This window comes from Moschus berezovskii, chromosome 20 (assembly GCF_049115385.1).
Source record: "Moschus berezovskii isolate FMDL1 chromosome 20, NW_MosBer_1.0, whole genome shotgun sequence".
In the NCBI taxonomy this organism is placed as follows: domain Eukaryota; kingdom Metazoa; phylum Chordata; class Mammalia; order Artiodactyla; family Moschidae; genus Moschus; species Moschus berezovskii.
In genome coordinates, this window is record NC_142479.1 from 67,220,842 (window position 1) to 67,241,982 (window position 21,141).

General features: G+C 58.4%; 1 protein-coding gene across 3 annotated transcripts in view; it reads right to left on the reverse strand.

Annotated features, from left to right (window-relative positions):
- Positions 1 to 537: 537 nt before the first annotated feature.
- LLGL2 (LLGL scribble cell polarity complex component 2) overlaps positions 538 to 21,141 on the reverse strand; it is a 35,443-nt gene continuing 14,839 nt past the window's right edge. For 2 of the 3 annotated variants that reach the window (XM_055408590.2, XM_055408592.2), the window contains exons 3-26: positions 13,377 to 13,474; positions 12,002 to 12,083; positions 11,656 to 11,771; positions 11,228 to 11,386; positions 9,345 to 9,507; positions 9,074 to 9,206; positions 8,702 to 8,756; positions 7,980 to 8,134; positions 6,328 to 6,545; positions 6,149 to 6,216; positions 5,872 to 6,025; positions 5,679 to 5,783; positions 4,902 to 5,194; positions 4,637 to 4,787; positions 4,199 to 4,349; positions 3,412 to 3,528; positions 3,145 to 3,311; positions 2,460 to 2,724; positions 2,049 to 2,202; positions 1,750 to 1,778; positions 1,477 to 1,524; positions 1,232 to 1,274; positions 1,056 to 1,117; positions 538 to 879 (exon numbers count right to left, since the gene is read on the reverse strand). In XM_055408590.2, the coding sequence (XP_055264565.1) occupies positions 872 to 879; positions 1,056 to 1,117; positions 1,232 to 1,274; positions 1,477 to 1,524; positions 1,750 to 1,778; positions 2,049 to 2,202; positions 2,460 to 2,724; positions 3,145 to 3,311; positions 3,412 to 3,528; positions 4,199 to 4,349; positions 4,637 to 4,787; positions 4,902 to 5,194; positions 5,679 to 5,783; positions 5,872 to 6,025; positions 6,149 to 6,216; positions 6,328 to 6,545; positions 7,980 to 8,134; positions 8,702 to 8,756; positions 9,074 to 9,206; positions 9,345 to 9,507; positions 11,228 to 11,386; positions 11,656 to 11,771; positions 12,002 to 12,083; positions 13,377 to 13,474 (2,994 nt within the window). In that variant the 3' untranslated portion in view covers positions 538 to 871. The remainder of the gene's footprint in view (positions 880 to 1,055; positions 1,118 to 1,231; positions 1,275 to 1,476; positions 1,525 to 1,749; positions 1,779 to 2,048; positions 2,203 to 2,459; positions 2,725 to 3,144; positions 3,312 to 3,411; positions 3,529 to 4,198; positions 4,350 to 4,636; positions 4,788 to 4,901; positions 5,195 to 5,678; positions 5,784 to 5,871; positions 6,026 to 6,148; positions 6,217 to 6,327; positions 6,546 to 7,979; positions 8,135 to 8,701; positions 8,757 to 9,073; positions 9,207 to 9,344; positions 9,508 to 11,227; positions 11,387 to 11,655; positions 11,772 to 12,001; positions 12,084 to 13,376; positions 13,475 to 21,141) is intronic. The other variant, XM_055408591.2, reaches the window with a different exon arrangement.

The window sequence follows — 21,141 nt, forward strand, 5'->3', positions numbered from 1 at the left end:
TGCGCCTCAACCAACACCCAACACGGCCAAGAATAATTTAAACAACAAGATACCAGGCGGGTAAAGATGGAGCCCAAGAAGAATCAAGTCCCTGGCTTGTCAAGACCTTAACCTCCAGGCACTGACCCCACCTTGGCGGCACCCCAGAGTCCTTCCCCAAAGTCCAGGAGAAGCCATCAGGCCAGCATCCTGTGAGCATCTCCCGCTCCTGACAGCAGGGAAGGCCAGCCAGGGGTGGCCAGGGCCCTCCCGCGGCCCCCCACCCAGGGATGCAGTCAGACAGACTCAACTCGGTTAACTGGTTATTGTTTATTCCCAAAGAGAAAAGGCATGTGGTATTCAGACACAGCCATGTACAGTTTGTGTATCTGATTCCAAATAGCTTAAAAGAACTGACAGATTCTCCTGAGCAACAGCCTGGTCCAGGGGATGGACCCCAGGGGGCAAAGGCAAGGAACCAGCTAACCATAGTTTCTGTTTACATGGAAAAATCTCTGCACAAGTTAAAAAAAAAAAAAAAATCTTTGGACCAGTCCGGTAAAGAGGTAATAAGGTGTTTATTAAAAACTTTTTCACCCGGAGGCAATTAACATTTATAATTTAAAACCCAACCCACTACAAAAGGGGAGGGGGGGAAGGGGAGTTCAAAACTGTGCAACATTGACAAAGGAACCAGGAGAGTTGGGGCCCGGCGAGGGACAGCCGGGGCCGTGGGGGTCACTCCTCTCCTGAGGCCAGGAGCAGCAGCAGGCCGGACCCTGGGGTGTCCCCAGCCCTTCACGGCCCCGTGCTGGGCTTCTCCAGGTAGGCGGGGCCCCGCGGAGGAGCCCTCAGTAGTGTGATCACTGTGCAGGCTGCACACACGTCCCATTCACTCCGCTGCAGGAGACAGAGTGATAGGGACACCAGAGTGTGAGCCCAGATACGGAGGCTTTCTGGCAAGCGGGGGCGTGTGTCAGGGCTGGGATGAGCCTAAAGGTCCAGGGGAGCAGGGACGGGACCTCCTTCTCCTCCCACCCCCACCCCAAGCCCGCAGCAGGGCCCAGAGTCCCTACCTCCCCCGTTGCTGAGGCTGTACCCCACAGCCACTCGCTGAGAACGCCAGTCGCCACAGCTCCTGTGTGGGCAAAGTCGGGGCTATCACCATCCACGGGACTCCGGACGAGGACCCTCATGCCCACAGCTCTCCTGGCACCTGGGGCCCGCCCTGGCGAGCCGGACAGTCACTCACCCTCGGTCTCCCTCCAGCGTGCTCTGGATCTCCTTCAGAACCCCTGCAGGGCAGAGGAGGGGAGCGGAGGCCTGGTGAGGCCGGTGGGGGTGGGCCTCACTCCCCCTTCTACTGACCTGGTGATCCGGCCTGCCCTCTTCAGGAAACCAGCCTGCGTTTCCACCCTGGCCTTCCAAGTACCCCCCCACCCCCGCCCCAACCCCGAACATCCCTCCTGCCAGGCCCCAACTCCTGCCCCGACTCACTCTCGTCATTGAGCAGAGCGTGCTCCATCACAGGGCCTGACCTCCGCTCTGAAAGGCAGGGGCCAGGACATGTGAGCCGTGGGCCCTCTGCTGCCCTGGCTCCCTCTATGTGGGGGCGAGGGGGTGCTGGAGCAGGAGCCCAGGACCGCACGTGAAGCTCTGTGACTCCTGGCCCGAACGCCGACTGACCACCTGGGCTTCCCGACCCTACCCATCTGCCCTCTCTGCACCTCTGCCCCCACACGCCCCCGGCCCCAGAGAGTCCCGTCTTACCCTCTCCATCACTCTGGCTCCCTGAGTTCCTGTGGGGAAGAGACCGTAAGGATCAGGGGCCACAAGGTTCCCCATTCTGGCTGGGAAAGCCTTGGTGCCCTGAAGAATGACGTCATGATGTCCACTGACCGGCTTGCATGGGAGGGTGGAGCATACAAAGGGGGGCCAGGAGCCGCGGTTGGGTGGGGGGTTTAGCCGAGTTTCGGGGGAAAGGGACTCTGAGCAGCCCCAGAGCAGGTACCCCAGGGAAGGCAGGGTGAGGAGCAGCTGGAGCAAAGGCCACCTGCCCTTCCACCCACCTGGCTCGGCCCAAGGACTTCTCGGGGCCTGATCCGTTGCGTGGGCGGCTGCGATTCGTTGATCCTGATGAATCCACCAGACATCGGGGCTCAACTAGCCACTTGGTGGAAAGAGAGAAGCGCTCAAATTCGGAGGGCGAGAGCAGGTAGAAACCTGGGGGCAGGGTGGAGAAGGCTGGCAGGCGAGGGCAGCTTGAGTTGGCCCTGCGGCTGCCAATGGCATGCACTGCCCACCCCGATCCCCACCTTGGGGGCCATTAGGGACCAGAGCCTCTGAAAGTTCTCAGCCTAAAGAGCCTGGCTTTTGTCAAAATACCCCAGGCTGTCCTTCCCAGCAGCCACTGCAACGCAGTGGGAGCCCCAAACCCAGCCCAGAGGGCAGAGGCCCCACCGAGCCCGCCTCCTGCACACCTTGGCCGTATTTGGTGAAGACGCATGAGGCGATGCCGCTGACGTCCTCCCGGCGGATGCAGCTGTACCGCACCTGGGGCTTGAGCAGAGGCAGCGAGACCACCTGGACGTCGCCCAGGTTGGTGAGGACGGCCAGGTGATGCTCCCCATAGTCCTCGGCCCGACAGCTGCCGAAGCGGGCCGCGCTGACCCGCCGCACCCGCGAGCCCTCCAGGGCGGTCAGCTTCAGCTTCAACCGGGCACTGACCTTGGGCAGCGTGAACACCTAGGGTGCAGGGCAGCGGGTCACACCAGTGACCGCTTGCTTCATCCAGCCAAGCGAGGACTTCTGGCGTCCCTGCCTGGTGCCGCAGCTGGGCCTGGCCCTCTGCCGCCTGCCCAGCTTCCCAGCGAGGCCCGCGAGGCCCCAGTGCTCCCGCCCTCGGCACTCAGATGTGTGGTTGCTGTGCTTGGACTGTGAGGATGCCAAGGTCTCCTAGTTCCCTGTCTGCATCTTCTGTCCCTTCCACAGACACAAGTCCTGCTTCAGTGTCCCTACCACTGACCCTGGGGACTCCACCAAGACCCCACTTCTCTCCGGTGCCTCTGCAGCCCTCACACAACTACAAACAGAACTTTAAGGGAATCCCAGCAGTTGTCCTTCATGGAGGGATCCCTGGGGGCCCGACCTCCTCCCGTAAGGCACCTTGAACTGCTCCTCCGAAACGACGAGCAGCTGGTGGCTTCCCTGCATGTCCGGGCTCTTTGACAGATCATGGGCCACTTCCAGGGGCTCAGGAAGGGGCACACTGTGTCCGTCCAGCACCAGGATGCCCACCACAGGCGCTCGGTGCATCAGCTGGATCTCCTTGGCTGCGGGATGGAGGTAGGCGGTGGGGATGGAGGTGAGGTTGGAGATGCCACCTTGCCCCCAGCCTAGGCAGACAAGCACCCTCCCCCATCCAGCACTCACCCTGCTCTGCCCGCACTGGCTCATCCATTCTCCGCTCGGCAGGGGGCACACGCAGGGCAAAGGCATAGACAGTACCGCCATTGGTGCCAGCCCATAGCGAGGGGCAGTGGCGGGAACCTGCCAAGAAGCCAAGGTTTACATTTAACCCCTGACTCTGGGGCTCAAGGGGTGCAGGGAGACCTGGCTCACTACCCGTGTGACTCCAAATTCAAGTCAGCGAGCTTCACAAGCCTCACTTTCTTCCTCTGTGAAATGGAGCTGCTGTGGGTCCTGCCTACGTCCTGGTGTAGACAGGAAGGGCCTGCAAGGCTTCCTGACAACCAAGGGCCCCGTGCAGATGATCCCAAGCCCAGGACGGCTCAGCCCTCGAGATACAGCAGCAAATAGCCCTCAGCCCACCCTTACCCTGGCAGGAGAAGAGATACAGTCAGACAGCTTCCAGAAGGCCTCCTGGGTAGCAGCAGGTATGTGGCCTGTCCCAACGCATACAACCACTCTAGGAGGAAGCCACGCCCCCATTTTACGGGGGAGAAGCAAGACCCAGAAAGGCTAAGTGACACATCCAAGGTCACACTTCTAGAGTGCGGTGGGGCTTGGGTATGAAGCCAGAGCGACCAGACTCAGAAACCCAGGCCACACAGAGAAAGAGGCAGGCGCGGGGGCTCCAGCTCTGCCCGAGCTCATGAAGGGCCAACTCTCTTAAGGGCAAATCAGCCAGCAGCTTCCAACATACCCTCAAGCCAGAGGACGCTTGCCCGAGCCCCCCGATCTCAGACCGGCCACTCACTGTCCCTCAGGTAGGTGTCGGCGAAGTAGAGGGTCCGGACGAAGCCTGTGAAGGAGTCCTCTGCCGACCGCGCCTCGATCTTGCGCTGCACAGGCGCCAGCTCCATGTTTTGCAGGCCGGTCCGCTCTGCCCTGCTGCCCCCCTCCTGCACCTGCAGCGGTGGGCGTGGCCTGAGGGTGGGCACGGGCCTTCCTTCCCGGGGGGCATCGGATTGATCCATGCTTCCCTTCCAGGGAGGACTGGCCACTGCACCCCCTGCTATCCGCCTGGTTTCAGGGATTGAGGACATGACCCCAAGGTGTTACAGAGACTGCCGTTCACACTTGGGGACAGGGAAGCACAGAGAAGCAGAGCTATAGATCCAAGGTCACGGGGTCAGGCGGGGGGAGACGAGCCGGAGCCTGCGGCCAGAGCAAGCACGGCCGGCCCTGGCCTCACCTCTCCTGGAGGGCCAGCGGGCCGCCGCTTTGTGTTGGACGCCCGGCTGCGGCGGATCCGGCGGAAGGACTGGCGCAGGGACTTCTTCAGGGACTTCACGCGGGACAGCGGGCCCTCCAAGGCGAGCTGGTCACTGGGGTGCAGCGTGCACCTGGGGGTGGGGGGCACGTGGGGCCATCAGCACTGTCGCGCTCTGAGGGATGCCCTGCCAATTCAGGCGCCGATCCCAGACCCGGGCCCCGGCTGCCCCGGGTGGGCTGCTCACTTGACAAAGACCTGCCGCCTCTGCTGGTGGTCAAAGAGGCCGAAGCCATGGCTGGTGCCGAAGGCCACGAGCCGCCACTCGGAGTGCAGGGCCAAGGAGGTGACCACGGCCGGGGGCTGGCACTGCACCAGCACGAAGGGCTGGAAGCCAGGCTCAAAGTGCACGGGCCCCGGGCGGGCACACAGGCGCTCGTGGCCCTTCCAGCGGTAGCCCTCCTGGTCCCGCAGCAGGTCGGCCTCCACCTGCTCCACCGCGTGCTCCGCCTCCTCATCGTTCAGCTCCAGCACAAGCACCTGGGCAGGCGGCAGATGGGCTGAGCCACGCCGGCTCCAAGGAACAGCTGGGGCCAGGGACCCCAATGGCAGGGGACCCAAGACACACGCCAAGGCCCAGGGTCACAAGTGCCCAACGTCTGGCCCTTAATTTTGGCTTCTGGAGGAGAAGTCACCATCCCAAAGGCCTCCTTCTAATGGGATCTTGGAACTCCTATTCATTGGGAAAAGCCAAGGGCAGGTGACGCTCATGGCGACAGCATCAGTGGGCACTCAGGAGGCTAGCTCCTGGCCCAGCGTGTACATGCTGAGTCACTTCAGTTGTGTCTGACTCTAGACCCCATGGACTGTAGCCCGCCAGGCTCCTTTGCCCTGCTGTCCCCAACACCCCTCACACACCCCGCACAATGCTGAGAAGGAAGCTCCTGGCCCTGGCCCTGGACGCTGCCCTGGGTACTCTGACCACTCCTCCCCACTGCTCCTGACGCCAAGCCCGGGATGCTACCTGCCCTGCTGTGCCAGCCACAGCCAGGTAGCCGCTGTATTTGCAGAGGAAAATCTTCTGGATGCCCAGCCGAGGATCGTCACTATAGGGGTCAAAGGAGCCCACCTGCCGACGGAGAGGAGGCCCGTGAGTTGCCCTCACTGTGGGCCCGGTCCGCCCCCACCCTCCCTGGTGCCCAGGCTCCGGGCCTCACCTTGCGGAGGGGCGGCCACTCTTCTTCGCCCTGGGCACTGAGGCTCTCGCTGGGGTCTGTGTCAGTGAGGAACACCCGCACGGTGCTGAGTTTGTAGAGCAGCCGCAGGCAGACGCCCGAGGCGTCCCAGAACCGCACCGTGCCGTCCTCATGCCTGTGGGCGGAACCGGCCTGCCTCCCGTCAGAGGGCTGCTGGGCCGGCATGCAGCCCTCTGGGCTCTGCCCCGACCCTGCATGTCCCACTTGGCAGGAGGAAAGTGCCATCGGCGTCACCTACCCTGTGAGCAGCAGGTCCCTCTGCGGCGGGGCCGGGGCCAGGCTGGTGCCGCCGTCAATGGGCCACTCCTGGAGGAGATGATGAAGTTCACGGGCGGGGCGGAGCCTGCGGTGGGCCGGCGCTGGCCCTGCCCTGGGCGGGGCGGGGCCTGCGGCGGGGTGGGGCCGGGCCACACCTACCATGGTGGAGAAATGGGTGCTCTGCCGGCTGCCGGCTGCTATGATGCGTTCCCACAGCTTCAGCGGGATGTTGGAGACATGGTGGGAGCAGGTGATGGCAGAGCAGTGCAGGGAGGCCAGGTAGGGAGGCTGGACAGGCGGCCAACCCGCCGTCTGCAGGTCAATCACCACCAGCTCCTCCTCGGCCAGCACCACCAGGGCGTAGGGGTCATCAAAGGCTGTGGGGACAGGCCAAGGGTCAGGGGCTGCAGGAATCACAAGGAAGCAGTGTGCCCGGCCAGGCCTGGCCCGGCCCTGTGGAATCTGAGGCTCAGGGGCTGTAGCCAGGGAATCTGCATTTTACAAACAGGCTTAGGGACTTGCTTGGTGGTCCAGTGGCTAAGACTCCATGCTCCCGACAGGGAGCCTGGGTTCAATTCCTGGCCAGGGATTGAACTAAATCCTGCATGTCGCATCTAAGGATCCTGCATGCCACAACTAAGATTGGACACAGAAAAATACATAAATTTAAATAAATATTTAAAAATAATAAAATTATTTAAAACAGGCTCCAAATCCAACAACGCATAGAAAGAACGATATGCCACGACTAAGTGGGATTCATCCCAGGTATGAAAGGTATCCCAGGTATATCAATATCTGAAAATCAATCAATATAATGTACTGTGTCAACAGGCTAAAAAAGGAAAATCACAGGAGTATAACACTGGGTGCAGAGAAAGTGTTTGACAAAACCCAATACCCATTTATGATAAAAAAAAAAAAAAACACCTCTCAGTAAAGAGAAGAACAGAGGGGACTTCCTCAACTTGAGGAAGAACATCTAGGAGAAAACCTGCAGCTGATGGAATAATTGACAGTGAGAAACTGGACGCTTTCCCACTGAGATCAGGAGCAAGCCTCCTCTGCCGCTCCTATTCAAGCACTAGCTATCGCAGTAGGACAAGAAAAGGAAACAAAAGCTATGCAGCTTGGGAAGGAAGAAGGAAAACCGGTTTTGTTCACAGATCCTCAGTATAGGAAATCTAAAAGAACTGACCCCAAACTGGCCCTGGCTGCCAGCGCGCTGTCAGATGTGAGGATGGAAGGGGCTGAGAAAAAGAGGAAAAGCAGGTTCACAGTCTCCCTCCAAAGGGCTGCCGGGGAGGCCTGGAGAGCACAACCCAGGGCGACCGGAGCCGTCCCGCAGCCCCCCTCACCCAGAGGCCTCGGGCCTGTCGGGTCAGAGCCGTTCGGGGAGGAGTCATCAGGAGATCTCCCGCCAGGCCTCCTCTCCAGATTTCGACACCGGCCCTTTCTGGTCTTGCTTGTCACCCAATTTAGGAAGCTGACTCAGCTCTCTGTTGGCCTGGCTGAGCTCCAGGAGGCCAGCTCGAATGGCCCCACACTGCTGTCTGCCCCACCTTCACTACGTCCAATGAGCGTTAAACCCAATAGTGCAGGTCTGGCCCCCTTTGGGCTCAGTCCCAGGTGAGCCACTGTAGGGCAAGGAGAGCTTTAGGGTGGGCAGCCCAGGCCAGCAGGGAAGGAAAGGGAGCAGCCCCTGGTAGGGCTGAGGGACTCAAGGATGGCAGCGCTGGGATCACCTGCAGGCCCCTCCTCTTTGTTTATGGGGGCGGGGCCGCCCTCCACACCCACTCCTGCCCGCCTACCAGCCGCAGGGTCCACCTCAATGAGGACAGTGAAGTCAATGACGCGGGAGGTGAAGTCGAAGGCTGTCTGCTGGCCGTTGTGGACAACCGAGATGCAGTGGCGGTCCCCGTAGCTGGCCCGCGGCATGCCGCCCTGGAAGATGGTGAAGGGCAACCTGGCAGGCACAGAAGAGCAGGGGTGGGCTGGGGCTCACCTCACGGGCTGAGCCGGCCGAGGGACAGTCCTGTGACTGGCCTCCGGGGCAGGGCCTGGGAGGGTGGCCAGTCTCAGGGTGCGTGTGCACTCAAGGTTCCCAGGAGGGGCTGGGGCGGACCCCTATCTTGTCCCAACTCATCAGCCCAGGAGAATGTGGGGGTGAGCAGCAGGGCACGCAGGCTGTGGGCTGAGTCTCTGCCACCACGCCCACTTCAATCAGACCCCATCACCCTTTTCTGCTTCTGTATCTAGTTTCCCTGTATGATTCTGTTTGGTAAGACAGAGTTTGGAACCTGCTGATCTGAATTCTCTCTCCAGGAGGGTGAAAGGGAAAGAAAGGGAATATTTTTTTCAGGAATTTGCCAGAGTGAGGTATGAATGGCCCCCTCTCTGTTGCCTGGAGACCCAGATGTGGGACCCAAAGGCATACTTTATGTACCATCTTCCCCAAGAAGAGGCCTGAGTAGCCTTTTTAGCTCCCTAGAAAGACTCTAGAAAGGGAATAGGACACAGCACTGACACCTACCCCTGCTTGGTGGTCAGCCAGAAGATTTTGGTAATAGCTTTGCAAGGAAAAGGACCTAGAAGAGAAGGAACGAGCTTGAACGCTCCTCCCGCTTTCAGAGGCCTGTGGGCCACAGCACAGACCCCCGGGCACCCATGGAGCGGATCTAGGCTTAGGAGTCTTGCCCGGAGCAGTTCCCAGAGAAAGCCACACAGTGGGTATCAGAAAACCCGCCATGTGGCTGTCATCACTGCCTTCACCCTCTCTGGGCCCCAGCTTTTGCTCCTCTGAGTTGGGCACCTACACCTGGAAAGCAGGAGATCAGCTGGGGACCGGAGAGGACACTGCCCCGCTCACTGGCGGGCAGTCCCCAGTGGCGGGCAAAGCACTGACCGTAAGGCACACAGCTGCTCAGGGGCTCTGGCTGCGGGCTGTCGCTGGACACGCGCCATTGGCAGTAGCTGCCGTCAGAATGGCAGCTGACGATCAGACGGCTGTCCCGCTGCCAGCAGACGTTTTCCAGTTGCTTCACGGCAGGAAAGAAGAAACAGGCGTGCATGGGCTGGGGTCGGGGGGCAGTCCCATCGCCTGCGCCCCCTCCCCGCCTCAGACAGGGGCTGGATGTGTCAGGTGGGGGCCAGGGAGAACCGGGTGGCACCCCTACCTGGCTGCTGAGGAAATGACAGAGCACGCGGCTGCCCTGTAGGTCCCAGATGACGACAAGGCCCCGGCTGTAGCCGATAAGGATCTGGTTGGGGTCCCGGGGATGCTCCTGCAGAGCCTCCACCATCTCAAACGCCCGCCGATGGCGGGCCTCCTCTGGCAACCTGGGCAACAGGACACTGTGAGCCAGGTCACTGGCCACCGACACAGCATGGCTGAGAGACACAGCATGGCTGAGAGTGTCGGCCACCCATTAACTACATACACGGCACCCGCAAAGCAGTGGGTGCTGAATGTGTCAAGCATGGAAAGGCTGCTGGGACGCATCATCAAGGGGAGAGAGAGGTAATGCATAGAGAGGGACAGTAATGCACAAAGGTGGAGCAAACCCCCCAAGGATGCAGACACAGCGGGCACAACCCCAAGGAAAGGCAAGGACGTGATTTCTAGGAAAGTCCATGCGGAGGTTACCTCTGGGGGAGGGAGGAAGCTGTGGCTGAGAGGGGCAGGAGGGGGATGCTGGGTGGCGGGGTGGGGCTGGCAAAGTTCCGTCTTTGCCCAGAGTTGGCTGCATGGACACTAGCTTAACAAGAATCTGTTAAAACGTACATTCAAATTTAGTGCATTTCTGTAAGGCAGTAGCATTCCATAAAAAGTTTTTAAGCCCCACAAAATAAAACTCTGTTATCAGTTGTCGTGGCCTTAAGTCCCTCCTCCTTTTCTGGGCCTGGAATGCTGATGTGAAGTCTGGAGGTGCTGCAGCCAACAGAAGCCTGTGAGGCAGCAGGCACGGGACCAAGAGCCAACACCAAGGATGAAATGGAAACAGCCTGAATCCTGAGGGCGCTTCTATGTTCAAACCCAAACCTAACTCGCTACACCTAAAACAAGCATTTAGACTCATAGGAGGGATTCCCAGGGCACTCAGGCTAGGAAAGCCCAGCGAGGGCTCCTCCCTGACTGACTGAATGCCCATCGGTGTGGGTGAGGTAGGCGCTGGCTCGGCCACAATGAGGAGCAGGTCCTTCCGCCATCCTGCCTGCAGGCCAGGTGGCCCTGTTGAGCACCAGCCATGCCTGGCCCCCTGCAAACAGTCCTGCTCTGACCATGGTCACACTGCCCAGCGTGACCCTGCCCAGTGCTCAGAGGGACCCAGCCCCAAGCAGGAATCTTCCCAGCCCAGCAACACCCAGCTCGGCTTGACCATCACCTGGGGCCTGATGACTGCGAGTACGACAGGCCTGGGCCGGAGCCCTGAGGAACCTCGAGCCTGAAGGGGCTGCATATCCCAGCCCTGCGGTCTCCTCCACTGCCTCCCTCTGGGGCCCTGGCACCCCCTCCCCACCCCCAGACCTGATATGAACTCCTCTCTACCGCAGACACCAGTGTCCAGGAGCAGAGACCCTGAGATGATCCCAAGAACCCTACAGGTCATGGCAGTCAGGCGTCTGGGGCCGGGAAGCCTGCCTGCGAGTGGACAGGTAGCTGAGACTGCAAAACCCAAGCGTCAGCAGAAGCTGCCCAGCTGACCAGGGAGGACTGGGCCTTGTGTGCCCTGCAGTGGAGCCCCCGGGCTTTGAAAGGGGCGGTCCTGGTGCCAGGAGCGCTGGGCTGAGAGCGGCGGCATTGCGCGGCCTTTGTGAGCCTCCTTTTCCTCCCCTTTAAATGGGATGACAGGTTACTCCCCACCCCTTTTAGTGCTGGGGTGTTAATACTTTGGAGGACAAGATTCTCAGTTTGGGGGACAGGTTGGGGGGTGCTCAGAGTCTGCCCTCCTGTCCCCACAGACTTTCCAGGAGAGAAACGATAAGCTCCCGAGGCATCACCGGGGCGGAAGGGAGTGGGCTGCGTCCACCCCGAGGGCACGAGGGGCCTGGGGCTCACCGCTGCAACACGGCGTCCGAGCTGATGGCCCGGTCCTCCAGAGCATGGAAGGCTGGCAGCTGCACTACGAACACGTTGCCGCTCTCGGTGCCCAGGTAGAGCAGCTGGCGGGAGGAGTGTGGCAGGACCACGGTGATCTGCGTGGCACTGGGGGCAGCCCTGCGGGCGGGAAGGGCGGCCTGTGAGCCGGCTGCTGCCCTGGCAAAGGGGGACCCATGGCGGGGGCAGGGGGCGGAATCCCCTGACCCCCTCAGTGGCCCCAGGGACGCTTTAACGGCCTCCACAGCAACTCAGACCGGATAAACATGTTGACTCTTTTCTGCCAAGGTCACAGATCGATGGCAGAGAGCTGGGGCTCAGAGAGGATGGGGAGAGGCGGCCCGCAGCCCAGCCCGCTTCCTGGCTGGGGGCGACAAGATAGTTCTCACCCTGGGGGGCCACGCAGTGTGAACGTCTCATCTTCCTGCAGCTCCGACACCCCGCCTTTGGCCTTCAGGCTCCACAGGTGCAGGCTGTTGTCATCCAGCAGGGTGACCAGCTGGCACTGGGGAGGGAATGGGGCAGGAATGGCCGGTCTCATTAACCAGGGCGGGGCAGCGTTCCCGTGGCCTCGACACACCGGGGCTGCCCAGGGTGTCATTTCAGAGATACGGGTCATTTCAGAGCGCCCCGGCGGCGGCCAGAGCGGCTGAGGAATTGCGGCTGGGGAAAGGCAGGTTTGTCCCGGGTCCTCTCATCAGCACCAAACCCAAGAAGGGCGTGGGGTGGGCTCACCTGGCCAGGCAGGAAGTGAATCTGCACCACAGCATTGTTCTCGCGGTGCAGGCCCATGAACTCCACCCCTGGGGCACCATAGCTAGAAGGAGAGGGCTCAGGAAACAGTTCCAGAAGGCAGGAACCCCCCCCACCCCCCCACCGCCCAATGCCTGGCCTGCCCTCGGAGTGCAAGTACTCAGCAGAGGAGGGCTCCCTCCCTCCCCCAGGCAGCAGGACCCCTCTGTGTTGGGGGGATTACGGTGGGGAGAAGGCAGCAGTAGACTGGCCGAGGACAAGGTCCAGCAACCTGACCCCCGAGGGGGAAGCCAGCCAGTCAGGGAGGGCTGCCGCAGGCAGGCTGGTGGGGCTGACTCCCTAGAAGAGCGAAGCCTTATCTTGGCAACTGTCAGCCTGCCCACGGCAGCCCCCGGCCTCCCCGAACCCCAAAACCTGAGCTGTAGGAGACCACCAGCTACCGCATGGTAGCACCTGTGAGGAGACACACAGTGGGCATCTGTGGGCCCACCCACGGCAACCGGGGAGCGCGGGGCTTAGCACTGAGAGCTGTGACCAGGATATGGCTATGGGCCGGCGATGATTAACCAGCTGAGGGAGGGTTGAGCCCTGTGGGATCTGGACCTCTGCCTTCCTGTGCGTCCACCACCCCCGCCTAGCTCCCTGCCCGCATCCGGCAGCGGAGGAGCAGGAGGGAGTTACAGCTTCGCTGAAGGAGGTGCGGCTGGGCTCTTCCCAGGTGACCCCTACCCCCACTTCCCAGTCCCCCTGGGTCCCACCTTGGGGGCTCAGGTTAGATCCAGGGGTGGGACTCAGACTTGTAGCCCAGTCCAGGCCAGATGACTTGAGCAGCGATCCCCCGTCCTGGCTTCTGAAGTAGACCCACTGGACCATGTCGACCCTCAGGCCAGGGAAAGACTGTCCCTGCCAACCTGTGTGCATGCATGTGTGTGTCTGTGTGCGTGCGTGTGTGTGTCAGTGTAGACTGTCCCTGCCAACGTGTGTGTGTCTGTGTGTGTATGAGGGAGCTCACATGATCAGGGGTAGAAACTGGAAGAGCAGCTGCCTTAGCACAACTCCTCTGACCCAAGGCCACCCTGTCTCTAGTTTGGACAGAGCCCTGGGGCCAGTCGACTGATTCTTCCGGGGTGGGGGTGGGCAACCACAGCACCACTGCTCTGCCCATCCCAGGCCTGCACTCGCTTCATTCAGGGCTGACTCCTAAGAGGGTACTTGGAACGTCCCAGGAACGAGAGGGGTCATCTGCAACTTGTTTTTATATGGATAGTGGAGGAGTCTTATCGAATCTCACCAATGCCAAGGCCCCCAGCCCTTCCAGGGCCTCCCTGGGTGGGAGCCAGGAGGACAGAAAGGATACAGCTTGATAGCTCCGGAGCGGGTGCCGATGGCCAGGATGCGCAGGGAGGGGCTGTAGCCAAGGGCGCTGGGCTGGTGGGGGAAGCCGTGCTCCACTGTCTGCAACAAGAACCAGGCGTGCATGGGCCTGCAGACACATTCCCTCTGCCCCTCCACAGCTGGGGGCAGGGGTCAGCGCCTGAGGGCGGAGCTGCAGGACAGAGCCACCAGCAGCAGGAAGGAGGAATTCAATCGCATCCCGGTCCCTAGTTGGACCCACCTGGTCCTTGTCCACGTGGCCCTCCCTGGGAGCTCATTCTCCCCAGACACCACGCTGGCCCCCTGCTCTCTGGGAACTCTGACACGGCTCCTCTACTGCCTGCACTGTGGGGAGCCCACCCAGCCCTCCTGCCGGGGTGCGGGGCAAGTCTGTGGGGCCAGCACAGGGGAGGCGCCAGCCGCTTTGGAAGCCCAGCTGCGTCACAGCTGCAGGTGGGCGCATGGGGTCCGACAGAACCCACAGCCACCCATCCTGACTCTGGGCCACCCAAGGCTCCTCCAGGGCTGAACCCCAGCCACCATGAGCTCTCTTCCACCATCTTCACACGGAGGAAGCTTCTGGAGTGCTTGTCACAGACACATGCCTTTGTTCATTTTTCTTTCTAGAAATAATACACATGGTAGAAAACCTGGAACATAACAAAGGAGCTTGAGAAAGAGAGCAAAAGTCACCCACACTCTCACGACCAGAGTAACCCTTGCTAGCGAGGGCGTGTGCCCATTGTAGGCGTGTGTGGCTCTGTACTTGCAGACAGCGACCTCAGAGGAAGACACACACTATGTTGTCACTTATATGTGGAATCTAAAAAAATACAACCAACTAGTGAATATAACCAAAAGAAGACACACACTATGTTGTCACTTATATGTGGAATCTAAAAAAATACAACCAACTAGTGAATATAACCAAAAGAAGTAGACTCACAGATGTAGGGAACAAACTAGTGGTTACCAGTGGGAAGGGGTGAGGAAGGGCATACAGAGGTGGAGTGTGGGGCATAAATTACTGAGTCTAAGACAGGCTCCAGGATGTATCACGCAACGTAGGGAACAGAGCCAACACTTTGTGATAACTGTGGCTTCCCCGATAGCTCAGTTGGCAAAGAATCCGCCTGCAATGCAGGAGACCCCAGTTTGATTCCTGGGTCAGGAAGATCTGCTGGAGAAGGAATAGGCTACCCACTCCAGTATTCTTGGGCTTCCTTTGTGGCTCAGCTGGTAAAGAATCCGCCTGCAATGTGGAAGACCTGGGTTCGATCCCTGGGTTGGGAAGATCTCCTTGAGAAGGGAAAGGCAACTCACTCCAGTATTCTGGCCTGGGACACAACTGAGCAACCTTAATACTGTGTAATAACTGTAAATGGAAGTAACCTTCCTAATTTTTTTTTTTTTTAATTTTGGGATTTCCCTGGAGGTCCAGTGGTTAAGGTCCACTGGAGGGGGTACTGGTTTGATCCCTGGTCAGGGAATATACATATATATATATGAATTCTAAAATTTTTAAAATATAAATAAAACAAAAATTAAAAAAAACAAACAAGAAAGCAGAGACTTAGGTGGGACCATACCACAAGGATATATGTATACACACACAGCTCTGTATTCGGTCTTCCTACCTATAGCCAGCCCAGACTATTCAAAGCACCAAAATGACTTTCTTAAAAATGATTATTTTATTTAAATTTTTGCTGCACTTTGCAGCTTGTGGGATCTTAGTTTCTCAACCAGGGACTGAACCCAGGCCATGGCAGTGCCAAGTCCCAACCATTAGACCACCAGGGAACTCCCTAAAATGACTTTTAAGTGGCTGAAGAATAGTCTTCAGGGGGCGTTACCCTAACTCACTAGGCCTCTATATTGAGTATTTACTTTGTTTTCGGAGGTTTTGCAACTGATGGTTATGCTGATGACCATTCTTGCTCCCTTATCTCTGCTTGTAACTGTTTCCTTAGGCAGATGTCCTGGGGTGGAATTACAGGTTAAAAAGGTATGGATGTAAGCACTAGAGACTGAGATTGACAAACCATCTTCAGGAGGGTTTTCACCTGTTTCTTAGTCGCCAAACCTCAACCCCTGGTCCCCACTCCAGGGGACACTGAGCCTGTAGAGCTAGATTAGAGTGGGACACAGGATGTCAGCCAGCTGCTTTGTTTTTTTCTTTTAAACATGGAGACTGTCCTGCAGAAAAAGTTTTCCCCAGAGAGGCAGCTCTCTGTAGGACCAAGGCTCTGCTCTGGGCTTCACTTGGCCTCCAAGGAGCTGAGAAAGATAAGTCCTGGTGACAGCTGGGGTGATAGCTTAGCAAACCCCACTGCTGCCTGCCTGTCCGCCCTGGCCAGTAGATCCAGGAAGGAGGCCCTGTGCTGGGGTCGACCAGGGGACGAGAGCTCCAAAGAGTGGCTATTCTGGGATGCATAGGTGTGGGCCCCCGCAGGCCCGGTTCTCTGTCAGGGACACAGTCTGCCCTCTAAGTGGCCGTACCTGGAAGGGGCAGCAGTGGGCCAGCAGGAACCCCCACTTGCTCCAGTCCAGGTTCCTGTTCAGTTATGCAAAAAATGCAGAGCCTGGAAAAGCCTTGGGGAGATAGCAGGGTATCTGGAATGTAAACATTTCCCAGAAAAAGGAGGGTGATGCAGTGTGTGGGACAGGCTGCCCCAGGAGCCCCCCTCAGCCGGCCCCAGGTTGCTGGGGCCTCCCTGGGCTGACAGCATTTTCCCATCACCACCAGCAGCAGCAGCTCAAGGCTAAAGCCTCTGGAATTTGGAGGACTCTGGAGAAAACACCCAGCAGGAGCCTGGTGGCGGGGCCCAAGCCCTGACGCCCTGTAAAACACCTACAAACCACGAGTAAGTAGATCCTGCGCCCTCGCAACGTGGCTACTAAGGAACTGAGCTTCTAATCGTATTTGACTTAAATTCAAGGATGGGCCCTCACAATTCAGTAATTAGAAAACCTTCCAGGTTATGTTCTTGGGTTCCAGAGCAACAGGCTGGAGTCACGCAGACCAGAGCCTTGAATTTCCTTTTTCAACTGTAAATCTTCCAAATGCTAAATATAGATCATGTATCCCAAAAGAAAATGTAATGGCCAAATTGAGATGTGCTGTAAGTACAGAATAATCCTTTTTATTAAAAAAAAATTAAGAAAATCTAATATCTATTGACCACATGTTGAAGCAATAACATTTTGGATATTTTGGGTTGAGCAGAATACCTCATCAAAATTAAATTCACTTGTTTAAAAAACTGTAATGTGGCTCCGACAACATTTTAAATTGTGTATATCTCATATTCCCATCGGGCCAGGGTGCTTCCTTAGACATGTCTACCTCGGGACATTGGCAGGAAAGTCAAGCCAAAGAGAAAACAGCTTTCAGGGGCTCAGGCCACACGTTATGATATCAATGCGTCAGCAGGATCTCACCTGAGTCACTCCTGCTGCAGGTCACTCTTTCCTCCAACCCAGCGGGAGATAAAGGTCAGGTCTATGGTTCAGTCACTTGTACTCATAGCTCATTTCCTTTCGGGTCCTGAGGACACTATGCCACCCTTCCCTCCCAAACCACATTCTTTCTCCTAGGCTGGTTTAGAAAGAACAGGAACTGAGTCAGGCCCACGAAACTTAGAATCCTCAGCTACCACTTAAAAGGTGTTTGGAATTGGGCGAGCTACGTTGCCTCATTTCACGTGTGGTCCACAGGACGATCCTAAAGACTGCATTAAGCAGGGCTGCCTTTGGCTTGGACAAGATGAGCCTCAGGGCTCAGCTGGCCTCACAGGGCAAAGGCCTGCTCCTTAAGGCCCCTGCCTCCTTCAAAGATTCTCATTCCCTCATATGGGGTCACACAGAGTCGGACACGACTGAAGTGACTTAGCAGCAGCAGCATATCCCTCAAGGCGTCTTCTCCAAGTTGACAACTTGGGAGGGACCAAAGCTCCCTCAAAAACAATTAATGGAGGGATTCCCTGGTGGTCCAGTGGTTAATACAGCATGCTTCCAACGCAGAAGGTGTGGGTTTGATCCCTGGTCAGGGAAACAAGACCCCACATGCCTCACAATGTTGTTGAAACAAAACAAAATGGGAGAGAATTTAATGGTGACCCTAACTGGCTCAGTCAATCGTAAAGGAAATCAATCCTGAATAGTCATTGGAAGGACCAATGCTGAAGTTCCAATACTTTGGCCACCTGATGTGAAAAGCCAACTCATTGGAAAAGACGCTGATGTTGGGAAAGACTGAAGGCAGGAGGAGAAGGGGACGACAGAGGATGAGTGGTTGGATGGCATCACCGACGTGATGGACATGAGTTTGAGCAAACTCTGGGAGATAGTGAAGGACAGGGAAGCCTGGCGAGCTGCAGTCCATGGGGTGGCAAAGTTAGACTGAACAACAAACTGGCTGGGGCCAAGAGAGTGGATTCGAGTGTAATCAGTGTGGAGACAGGGGCTTCCCCAGGTCCGGGAGTGGGCACAGTGGCTCTGCTTCCACAGGCAAAAAAACCCACGAACCCCTGACTGAGGCAAAGCGACAGGAAAAGTATGCGCTCGGGGACCCAGCAGAACAAGGAGCCATGGGGACCCCAGGCCAGTTATGAGGGGGCCCGGCAGTCTTGATGAGGTTTGGATATGGGGAGAGAAGAGAGGTCAGTGAAAGCCTGGAGGGGAACAGGGAGGAGGTGGACCCTCAGGACCGGAGACGCTGGGAGAAGCAGAGGCTTCCACGAGGCACTGTGGCCTGCGCTCTGGCTGCCCCCACGCTCAGGTGCCCCTCCTTCCAACTCCTCTGGGCCTTTGAAGATTTGGTCCCCCCCCCCCCCCACCTAGAGCACCTGGCCCAGGTGGGCAGCGTTGCCCCAGGCTGGTGGAGGGTTTACGCACAGTTCTAGGACCCCGGAGCACAGCAGGTATCAGATCTCCCTCAAAGGAAGCAGCCCCAGGGTTAGGGGGGCCCTGTGTGGACTTCTAAGGCACAGAGCAACCCCCATCAGCCCTCCGCCCAGGACGCAGGCCCAGCCCTCCCGGCCGCCTCCAGCTCCGGTTCAAAGCAGAGGCTGACCAGAGCCTGGCAGGCGCGGGGCTGTCCTCCCCTGCCTCCCGGGCCCAGCATCCAGCCTACCTGGCACTGTCCCCACCCTGCTACCTGGCTCAGGTGACCTCTGCCGAGAGAAGGGAGAACAATGAACCCTTTTGACAGGGAGTTGGGAAAGGAGAGATCTGTAGGAGCCGCCAAACTGCAACATTAGCCCGGTGTGGAGAGAAGGCCCGTCTGTCTCACTTGGGCTCCGAGACCCCATTTCGGGTTCCCCAGAAGGGAAAGAACAGAGGGGGCCCTTCCCCCTGCCCCCAAAAAGGGGGGACCCCGTCCCAAGATCAAGGGCTGAGGAGCCCCTAGCACTTGCCGGGGGCAGGGAGGAAGGCTGCCCAGGAGCATCTGGGGTTGTGCTGGGAGGCAGAGTGGGGGACAGGGAGGCACTGGCCCAGACTGGGTGTGGTCAGCCCAGATTCCTGGCGCTGGCAGCAACCTGGCCCTCCCTGGGAGCCTGTCACCTGACACCAGGGGCCCAACCATGCAAAAGCCAGGACCAGATCGCCCTGGACAGGGGCAGCTGGTCAGGAACACGCTGTTTGTTCAGGGCCTGGGGTGGGGGAGGGTGGTCCCAGGCAGGAAGGGCCCTGGAGCCCTTATCAGCCGGCTGGCAGGTCTCACCAGAGAGGCTGGGCCTCCAGGGATTTCTCAAGGAAGAGATTTTACTTAACGTAAGCGATGTGCCCTCGGGGTCCCTTCCTCCCTCCTGTGGGTCCCGCAGTCCTACATGTGGTCCCCGGCGGCCCTGCTGGCATGGCCAGCCGACTCCTCTGTCCTCCCGACTGGCCGAAGACCCAGCACGGGGCATGGGTGAAAGTCAGGGCCAGCACCCTGAGGCCTCGGCTGTGGGCAGATGGAAATGGGTGCTGTGTTCTGAGTCGGTGGCCCTCCAGGTACTCAGGCCGTGCAAGCACGGAGGCCTCAGTTTCACCTGCAGAAGCGGGAATACTACCACCTGAGTCCTCAGGAGGAGGCGAAGACAAGGCTGACTCTAGGGCACCAGCCGTGTGTGGGCGCCATTCAAAGCAATCTAACTCACTCAGCATACCACCCGGGGTGACTATAATACCCACTTTACAGATGAGGAAACTGAGGAACAGAGAGAGTAACATTTCTGCAGTCACTCAGTGAGCTGGCATCTAGACCCAGACCACCTGGCTCCAGAGTCCTGGCCCAATCACCACGCCATCTGGCCCCTTCGCTGCCTGGCTCAGAGTCCCTGGTGAACCGGAGCTGCCCTTCAGACAATCAGCCCCCAGCAGGGGCTTCCGAGCATCTGTCCACAGACAGAGCTCCTTCCCAAAGACACAGGACATGCTGCTCTCTCTGAGGCACCTCTCTTGCAGCGAGTGTCAAAGAGTTTTGCCAGAACGTGCTGGAAGGAGAGACCCAGCGCTGGTTTAGAAGTGGGCATCTGCAAGCCGCTTGGGACTGGCTGATGATGGTGCCAAGTCCCACTTCCCAGCTTGGTGCCCTGCAGACCAGCCCTTCCAGGGTGGACACTGCCTGCTTCCCCAGATGTGAAGCTCTGAGCTCCAGCTCTGTGCATCCCACTGTCTGCTGGGACCTGGTCACACACCTCTGCTGGAGGGTGCCAAAACCCTCCAAATTCAACCTCGAGCCAGACAACATTCACAGCACTGTGCTAATAATGGAACCACTGGCCACTTAGGCCCCTTGACTTACACACTAACTCATTTAATCCACACACCAACACTGCGGGGTAGTTTCTACCAGTCTATCCATTTACGGATGAGGAACTTTTCCAAAGGGGCGACAGAGGATGAGATGGCTGGATGGCATCACCAACTCGATGGACAGGAGTTGGAGCGAACTCTGGGAGATGGTGAAGGACAGGGAAGCCTGGCATGCTGAAGTCCACAAAGTTGCAAAGAATCGGACACGACTGTGCGGCTGAACAAGAACTTGTCCAAGGTCTCCTGGCTGGTGAACGAACCCGGGCAGTAAGGCACCTGACTGGCACCACGTCTGGAGATGTTTTTGGTTGTCATGTCTTGGGGAGGCAGGGCCAGGCATGCTGCTGCTCCTTAAGGCCCCAAATGTCAACAGTGCCAAGCCCAGTGCCCCACTGCCACTGCTGGGCCCCACCCAGTCAATGCAACATCTCCTAAGGGCTCTGAGCTTACCTGCTTCAGACTAAAAGGTTGAATAAAGTCCCAGAAGCACCTTAGCTAAGTCATAAATGAGATCGCTCACACCCACCAGGCTCTGGTATAGCAGACCCAGACTCGAGGTTCCAGCCTCCCTGGACCTCATGGCTGGGGGCAGGGCTTGGGCTCCCCAATCACCCAGGATCTGACCTCACCCTCCAATCCCGACCCTCCAAGGCTCCACCACTCACCCAGAGCCTAGATGAGTCTAAGGCCCTCCCCTTCCCCAAAGATCTCCCAAGACTTCTCCCACTTCAGACCATTAGCCCTCTTCCTTCCACCAAATTATAAACATCCTGGAGGGCAAAGGTCTTATCTGAGATTCTCAAAGCCCCAGCCCGGGGCTGTGTATACAGTAGGTACTCAAAGCATGTTTCTCAGAAGTGAATGGAAAGAAGAAGGAATTCCAGGAGCCTCCTCTCCCTCTCCCCAGCCAGGCCTGGGGGTGGGGCAGCTGAATTTGGGGGCAC